General features: G+C 43.7%; 1 protein-coding gene across 2 annotated transcripts; it reads right to left on the bottom strand.

Moving 5' to 3' along the window:
* Positions 1-1,101: 1,101 nt before the first annotated feature.
* On the bottom strand, positions 1,102-9,405 carry LOC106586901 (nucleoporin NUP35). Of its 2 annotated transcripts, none has more exons than XM_014174639.3 (10): positions 9,210-9,405; positions 8,740-8,929; positions 7,962-8,117; positions 7,589-7,716; positions 6,559-6,616; positions 6,304-6,445; positions 4,606-4,675; positions 4,392-4,520; positions 4,077-4,232; positions 1,102-2,344 (listed from the first exon to the last, which is right to left on the bottom strand). In XM_014174639.3, the coding sequence occupies exons 2-10, from the start codon at positions 8,750-8,752 to the stop codon at positions 2,267-2,269; spliced, it is 930 nt and encodes a 309-aa protein (XP_014030114.3). In that variant the 5' UTR covers positions 8,753-8,929; positions 9,210-9,405; the 3' UTR covers positions 1,102-2,266. The 2 variants fall into 2 exon arrangements, with proteins under 2 accessions (XP_014030114.3, XP_014030116.3); XM_014174641.3 differs by having other exon boundaries at positions 8,740-8,897.

Below are 9,405 nucleotides of genomic sequence, written 5' to 3'. Positions count from 1 at the left end.
TGCCTCTCTGAATCAACCTCAAGAGGTAGTGAGGGAGAGGGATGGGGGGGGAGAGGGAAGCAGGTGAAAGTCTCAAGAGGGAGGGATGGAGGGAAGGAGAGAGGCAGATATGAAATGAGGGATGAAGGGAGAACAACAGATCAGTGTCACCTTCAACCGTACGTCAGCACCACTTGTTCCAACACATCTCAGACTGAAGCAGGGAGACTCACACAAATGCGGCCTCTAGACTCACCTGCATAACCTGCAAATACAGACGCAGGGCTTACACCCTAAACAAGTGGAGGCTTTAAACCTGCAAATACAGACGCAGGGCTTACACCCTAAACAAGTGGAGGCTTTAAACCTGCAAATACAGACGCAGGGCTTACACCCTAAACAAGTGGAGGCTTTAAACCTGCAAATACAGACGCAGGGCTTACACCCTAAACAAGTGGAGGCTTTAAACCTGCAAATACAGACGCAGGGCTTACACCCTAAACAAGTGGAGGCTTTAAACCTGCAAATACAGACGCAGGGCTTACACCCTAAACAAGTGGAGGCTTTAAACCTGCAAATACAGACGCAGGGCTTACACCCTAAACAAGTGGAGGCTTTAAACCTGCAAATACAGACGCAGGGCTTACACCCTAAACAAGTGGAGGCTTTAAACCTGCAAATACAGACGCAGGGCTTACACCCTAAACAAGTGGAGGCTTTAAACCTGCAAATACAGACGCAGGGCTTACACCCTAAACAAGTGGAGGCTTTAAACCTGCAAATACAGACGCAGGGCTTACACCCTAAACAAGTGGAGGCTTTAAACCTGCAAATACAGACGCAGGGCTTACACCCTAAACAAGTGGAGGCTTTAAACCTGCATATTATGTTCACGCCACAAGTGGAACCCTATTCCCTATAAAACACACTACTTTAGAAAAGGCACCAGACAGTGTCTCAGATATAAAGCACTCCTCCTTACTGCTCTGGCTGGAACACTAACTATAAATGTCAGGAGTGTTTTACAGACAGACTAACACTGGAACGGAGTCAGAAGTCTTCATGGTAAAAGTAAACACTGTATAGTTCATCGTGGCATATAAAAACTACCAAACACCCAACTGGTATTCAAATGATGTGACATTTATTTGACAAAAATAGTAATTAAGTGACAGAGACAGTAAAAACAGCAGACACAGTAGAGAGCAGAGACAGGTGACATAGGAGACAGGTGACATAGGAGACATAGGAGACAGGTGACATAGGAGACAGCCGAAACAGTAGACAGCCGAAACAGTAGACAGCCGAAACAGTAGACAGCCGAAACAGTAGACAGCCGAAACAGTAGACAACCGAAACAGTAGACAGCCGAAACAGACAAATAGTTTTAAATGGATATAAGACATTTGGTACACCGACAGTTTTGTGAGATCTTAAAAAAAAAAAAAAAACACTAAATGTTTGACAGCACACAAAAAGGCATTTCTTATAAATCACAATTCTTAACTCTGATCCTGTTATATTTACCGTTGTTTACTAATGAACCACTCACAAAAAGAAACATGCACGATCTCACTCACAAACAGAGGATACTGATGTGCAACCTTGACTTCCAACTTTCAAAACAGCACTTAGTTTAAGATACTGTAGACAGGCCGTGTGAGCATCCAAAATGGCACCCCTATTCCCTACAGGCCCTTATGGACACTGGTCAAAAGTAGTACACTACATTGGAAATAGGGACATTTGGGGAAATAACCATTTCTTGATTACGTGTGATTCATTTGACATCAACTCATATGAAAGAGCATTTAAAAATTCTCCTCGAGAGGAGAATTAGCAAATAAGACTTTGTAACTAAAGAAAACGTGTAGGTCTGCGTTTGTCAGGTCAGCAACATGACATCTGCACAAAATAAATTTAAAAAAAAAAACACTTCATTCAATGTTAACATACAATATCCAGTATTCGGCTGGTCAAAATCCCATCCACTCAAATCACCACATAATGGATAGTCGTCGCAGGGTTGAGGAAATCCACATTGGCTTGGTTCCCCCAAATCACTAACACACTGGATGATTCCCAAATGGTACCCTATTCCCTATGTAGTGTTCCCTATTCCCTATGTAGTGCACTACTTTTGACCAGGGTCAATTGGGGTATTAGGGTACCATTTAGGAAACAACTCCACTTGACTCCATAACACGGCGATGACAGAAGGCTGCTTCTCGGTTTATTCCGTTTTTATAATATAAAAAAAGCGCTCGGCCAATCGGAGGAGACCGTCTCACCAGCCGAACATGTACTCCATCGCTTTAGAAACCAAACCGTCGTCTTTCCTCGGGGTCTGTTCGTCTGCCAACACCTGAAATCAAACGTTGAACATGGTTGGTGAATTCCACGTCGGTCCATGCCCATAGAAACAGTGATCACTCAATGGCATTAGGTCTGAAATGTATTGTTAAATTAAAAAGGCCCTACACTACTTTTAACTATTATAAATCATGTAGAGTGCATTGTACCAATTGAGGTTTGGGAATCTTTTTATCCAGAGCTGTCGCTTTGCTGCCCTCTAGCGGACATACGGCCCTCCCTCTAGCGGACACGTGGCCCTCCCTCTAGCGGACACGCGGCCCGCCCTCTAGCGGACACGCGGCCCGCCCTCTAGCGGACACGCGGCCCGCCCTCTCCAATCAGAGTTGATTGGACCGTGCCCACTCCAATCAGAGTTGATTGGACCGTGCCCACTCCAATCAGAGTTGATTGGACCGTGCCCACTCCAATCAGAGTTGATTGGACCGTGCCCACTCCAATCAGAGTTGATTGGACCGTGCCCACTCCAATCAGAGTTGATTGGACCGTGCCCACTCCAATCAGAGTTGATTGGACCGTGCCCACTCCAATCAGAGTTGATTGGACCGTGCCCACTCCAATCAGAGTTGATTGGACCGTGCCCACTCCAATCAGAGTTGATTGGACCGTGCCCACTCCAATCAGAGTTGATTGGACCGTGACCACTCCAATCAGAGTTGATTGGACCGTGACCACTCCAATCAGAGTTGATTGGACCGTGACCACTCCAATCAGAGTTGATTGGACCGTGACCACTCCAATCAGAGTTGATTGGACCGTGACCACTCCCTCTCCAATCAGAGTTGATTGGACCGTGACCACTCCCTCTCCAATCAGAGTTGATTGGACCGTGACCACTCCCTCTCCAATCAGAGTTGATTGGACCGTGACCACTCCCTCTCCAATCAGAGTTGATTGGACCGTGACCACTCCCTCTCCAATCAGAGTTGATTGGACCGTGACCACTCCCTCTCCAATCAGAGTTGATTGGACCGTGACCACTCCCTCTCCAATCAGAGTTGATTGGAACATGACCACTCCCTCTCCAATCAGAGTTGATTGGAACATGACCACTCCCTCTCCAATCAGAGTTGATTGGAACATGACCACTCCCTCTCCAATCAGAGTTGATTGGAACGTGACCACTCCCTCTCCAATCAGAGTTGATTGGAACGTGACCACTCCCTCTCCAATCAGAGTTGATTGGAACATGACCACTCCCTCTCCAATCAGAGTTGATTGGAACATGACCATGTGACCACTCCCTCTCCAATCAGAGTTGATTGGAACATGACCATGTGACCACTCCCTCTCCAATCAGAGTTGATTGGAACATGACCATGTGACCACTCCCTCTCCAATCAGAGTTGATTGGAACATGACCATGTGACCACTCCCTCTCCAATCAGAGTTGATTGGAACATGACCATGTGACCACTCCCTCTCCAATCAGAGTTGATTGGAACATGACCATGTGACCACTCCCTCTCCAATCAGAGTTGATTGGAACATGACCATGTGACCACTCCCTCTCCAATCAGAGTTGATTTATTGTACTCCCTGACCAGGGCAATGCGTTCGGAACACCTCAGAGTTTTTTTTTAATGTTTGTTCCTTGTACATGCAGTGACAATAACTGCGTTTTAATTATATGATGAAGAGTGCCTTGGTCGTGGTCTTTTTGACGGCCTTACAACTTCTGTTGGTTTGGTAAAGTATTTAATGACGAAACCCCCTGATCCTACCTGGTAGTCACTGCTGGAGGCCTTGTAGGCTGCACTGAGGGGCCTCATTGAGGAGCGAGGTGTAGAGACATGGTGGCTGGGGGTTGCATTTCTGACAGGAGGAGTAAATACTGAGCCAGAGGAGGTAGAGCTTCGGTCTGAGCTCTCCATCACATTCTGAGACACACACAAATCTGAATTAATGATTTGATATGTTGTTTACATCACGGTAAAAGACATCCCATCCATTTCTAAAAAAAAATTGACTTTAAAATTATATTATCACTAATGAGTGTTCCTAATTTGAATTTTTTTTTTTACCCAGGAGTGACTTACCTTATCGATGCATGATTTAACACCAATCATTATAGCTTCGCCAAAAATCTTCCCATCTTTACTTAGAGCTTTTCTTGCTTGGAGTCTAGACTGATATTGAATGTGCATCCAGTTACCAGTGTTGGACATCTAGTACAACAAGACAACAGAATGATGTAACAGAACACACACACAAACTTAACATTTCCTTTTCAAAGAATGCAAATATTCTTACCACGTGTTTCGTTATGTTTCCATACTGGGCGAACTGCAACAGAATATAAGACGCGGAGGCAGGAGGGAACCTGTTTAACAAAGAGTATTATTCATTCAATGAAAGTGTTCATTTTTCACCTCAACAATAAATCTCCATTCCAAAGGGGTACAGCATTGTCATCTAGAGATCAGACACATTCGGTGCATCTGTTTAAGGTCACCCAGGGCAGCAAGTGAGCGGAGTTTGCACATTGGAGACAAATTTGATTGGTCCTACAGTGAAAACTCCGGCCATCTGGGAAACCAGGTGAGCTAAAAAAAAAAAAAAAAAAGACTGCACCTATTATTTCAACAGTTAAAAGGTACAGGCAAACTGCCCAAATAAAGGAAACACGAGTGAATGAGGGATACAAAGTATATTGAAAGGAGGGATTTCCACACAGGTGTGGTTTCTGAGTTAATTATACATGCTTGGGGTCAAGTATAAAATGCTGGGCAGGCCATTATTTTCGATACCATAGCAATGCTCCCATAGGATGACAATGTCGCCATCCACAGGGCACGAGTGGTCACTGAATGGTTTGATGAGATATGAAAAACGATGTAAACCATATGTCATGGCCGTCTCAGACACCAGATCTCAACCCAATTTAACACTTTACGGGAGATTGTGGAGCGGCGCTTGAGACAATCGTTTTCCACCACCATCAACAAAACACCAAACGTTGGAATATCTCATGGAAGAATGGTGTCACATCCCTCCAATAGAGTTCCAGACACTTGTAGAATCTATACCAAGGTTCATTGAAGTTGTTCTAGCTTGTGGTGGCCCAACATCCTACTAAAGCTCAATTGAAGGCAATAAACAACTTCCTGTTTTCTATGTGGCATTGATAATAGCCAGAAAAATGTATTCCATTGTGCAAATTGACTACCAAGTGTAAATAGGATCATTTTATTCAATGCTCACCAACACGGGGTACACAGCTACACGATTGTATGCTATCCAATCCTACTGCAGAATACTAGACAGTGAGACAGACCTGCCCATCAGTGCAGCCTTATCTTAGATTCTGATTATTTTTGAGGAAGTAATACTGGCTTTGTTCCTATGGTATCTCTTGGTGGACAAACATCAGTAACTACAACATTGAACCACAACCCCCAAGAGTGAAATCTCATGTTTCTTAATGAGCAACAGAGAAACACATGCAGGATCGGTACGTTGGCTCTTTAAGACACCTTTTTTTTTGGCAGCTACCTGTAGATATTATATCTATATATTATAGAGCAGCTCACAGATCACTGCACCTGTACATAGCCCATCTATAATTTAGCACATACAACTACCTCTTCCCCTACTGTATTTATTTATTTAGCTCCTTTGCACCCCATTATTTCTACTTTCTTCCACTACAAATCTACCATTCCAGTGTTTTACTTGCTATATTGTATTTACTTTGCCACCATGGCCTTCTTTTGCCTTTACCTCCCTTATCTCACCTCATTTGCTCACATTGTATATAGACTTATTTTTCTACTGTATTATTGACTATGTTTTTTACTCCATGTGTTGTTGTATGTGTCGAACTGCTTTGCTTTATCTTGGTCAGGTCGCAATTGTAAATGAGAACTTGTTCTCAACTTGCGTACCTGGTTAAACAAAGGTTAAATAAAAAATTAAAAAATATTAGGGGGTATAACACTAGAAACTTACCCAAATACAGTGATCCAAGTATCATCTAGATGGTCTTCAGAAGACAGTGCATCTCCCTGAGTGAAGAAAGGGTCTACTTGGGCTGGAGACATTGTTGACTTCGCTTGCTGCCCGATGGTAGCAGGACTAAATAGACTGGACGCTGAACAGAAGACGACATTAGGACATACCTATGAATTCCCTCTCTTAGTAAATCTAAAGACCAGTTGGTACAAACAAGTTTGAAGAAGAAAAAAAGGAAAAAAGATATCTCACCTGTTCCTGGTGTAACTGCCATATAGCCAGACAGTGGGGTGTGCATCATTGAGAAGGGCTGAGAGAAGATAACGTCCAGATTATTACATGTCCTCTTGATGCAGATACTCAAAATCAAACGCTTCTGGTGAGATGCTAATGTAGCAGGTGTTAGAACACTTCCCTGGCTAAAGCGACAGACTCCAGAGGAACTGAAGAGTCGGGGGAGTTGGGGGATGACTCCAGAGGAACTGAAGAGGCTCTTTGATGGGATCAAAAATGAAGGGAGCAGTACTATTGGTTCTCCTCTGTGTCACTCACTCAAAAACAAAAACACACAGCACCTGAGTGCCACCCCCTTGATCTTACAACCAACAGGCCTCAATCCCCAATGGGGAAAAAAAAAGTCGAGAACCAATCACTTCAAAGCCGAAAGGAAGGGTTACCAGACCAGTGGGTGCACAGCTTTCCTGCTCACTGTCCTGATCAGTGTCCAGGCTATAAGAACACTGCTCTGAGAGTGTAAAGTGTCCAGACTAGTGATCAGGCTATTAGAACACTGCTCTGAGAGTGTAAAGTGTCCAGACTAGTGACCAGGCTATTAGAACACTGCTCTGAGAGTGAAAAGTGTCCAGACTAGTGACCAGGCTATTAGAACACTGCTCTGTGAGTGTAAAGTGTCCAGACTAGTGACCAGGCTATTAGAACACTGCTCTGTGAGTGTAAAGTGTCCAGACTAGTGACCAGGCTATTAGAACACTGCTCTGTGAGTGTAAAGTGTCCAGACTAGTGACCAGGCTATTAGAACACTGCTCTGTGAGTGTAAAGTGTCCAGACTAGTGACCAGGCTATTAGAACACTGCTCTGTGAGTGTAAAGTGTCCAGACTAGTGACCAGGCTATTAGAACACTGCTCTGAGAGTGTAAAGTGTCCAGACTAGTGACCAGGCTATTAGAACACTGCTCTGTGAGTGTAAAGTGTTGTTGTACATAAGGTCCTGGGTTCATGCCCAGGTCAGGAGAGGGATGAAACCTACTCTGTTAAAACCTACCTGTTTATGTGCACCCATAGGGGACATCCCGATGGCAGGACAGGACAGGTCATCATAGATACTCCTGACTGGAGGGGCCCCACTCTTGTCTTTGGGTGTCGGAACCACAGGTTGAGGGGGAGAGCCACCTAACAGAGAGAGAGAGAGAGAGTTAGAGAAACAGTCAGGAATCAATTGGAAATATTGCTGAGAGGAGAGACTGCCTTCGCCATATTACAAACACAGAAAGTAACAGATCTGATAGTAACCAGAAAGCAGTTGTTTTAAACCAAGTTAGGTAATTAGATATGACAGATTAGAAAAGTCAGCTAGATAGTTATTGGTTTTAATGAATGACAGACAAATTTACCCTCAAAAGTAAACTATCACTCACCTATTTGAAGTGGTGACCTCATATCCATGACTCCGAATGACCGAGGCTGGGGTGTGATAGGTGCTGGCAGATCCCCCATCAAAAACCCGGGGAGAAACTGGGCACTCGGTCCGGGCTTGGGTGATGTCGGGGAACCCAGAGTCATTGGTTCCGTGCCTAGGAGCAGATGGCAAATAACGTTAGTTAGGGAAGTTAATGAATAAGTAAGCTAGCTAGTTGTTAGCATACAGGTACCTAGCTATGGCTCTTTTTGTTATTAGCTAACTAGTTACTTAGTCTATAGCCTTGCCTTCCTCCACACTGTTGGGCAAAATAGATCTGCTGATTTCAAAACAATGCTTTTAGCTAATTATCAAAGTTACTAACTGGTAACCTTAGTAGCTGACTTTACCAGCTAACTATAAACATTGCAACAATAGCTAGCTAGCTAATTTAGCTAACTGACCGGTCACCATGCCAAACGTGTTAGCTAGCTAACGTTAGTTGGTTCGCTTCACTAGCTAACTTTGGCCACCAGCGATTGCTTTTGTTGACATTCTCTGAATGTTAAACTAACGTTAACTAGCTTGTAATAAAGTTCACAGCGAAGCTCAAAGTAAACATTGTACTCCAAGCCACTAACGTTAACGGTACAGAAAACGAACTAGTTGGCTAACTCATGTGACAATGCTAACGTCGTTAGCTAGCTAGTTAGCTTATAACTAACTAGCAATGTTTCTACATCTGTTTAGCTTGCTAGACTGAGAGAGAGAAAAAATATATATGAATATTTACCCACCTTGAAAATCCATCCTAAACCCCTAAAGACCAGGGATTATAGAAAACCTTGGAACAGTTAGACACCAGAGAAGCTAGCAGAGTTGAAGAGTTTTCAAAGTGTCGGGAATGGCGCGTTAGTTCGCTGGGCTGTGTCCTTTCTTTTTACAATATACCGTTCTGTAATTCAGGCAAATGTGGTGGATTGTTTCCTTCAGGACAGGAAAAGCAACATTTATTCATTATCTACAAACTAGCCATTTTCAGAAAGTGTAAAGCCGCGGGAAGTAGGAGTGCCTGACAAATCTGAAAATATATATATATATCATTTTATCTTCATAAAAGTAGTGCATTGGGTCTTTACTAGTCCTGTATTAGTGGACCGATATTGTCCCTCTGTAGGCGGACGACATGTTTTAAAAACGTGTCAGTTTGTAACTTTCTCAAGAGTTTGGAGTAATAACATTTAAGAACCAAGGGAAAATGTTTAACTTCTCTCGTTGATTTGTCAAACCCGGGCCTGGTCTGTTTGGCCGGTGTTCCTGGAAGTCTCTCGATGTTTCCCTTCTGGCACAGGAGGCTGCTGAGGGGAGGATGTCTCTTAATGATGGCCTTGGAAACCATGTGTTTGATGTATATGATACCATTCCTCTGGTTCCGGTGTCCTCAAGGTGTCACCAACCTCCCG

Source organism: Salmo salar, chromosome 25 (genome assembly GCF_965601325.2).
Source record: "Salmo salar chromosome 25, fSalSal1, whole genome shotgun sequence".
In the NCBI taxonomy this organism is placed as follows: domain Eukaryota; kingdom Metazoa; phylum Chordata; class Actinopteri; order Salmoniformes; family Salmonidae; genus Salmo; species Salmo salar.
This window is presented reverse-complemented; position numbering and strand designations above follow the sequence as displayed.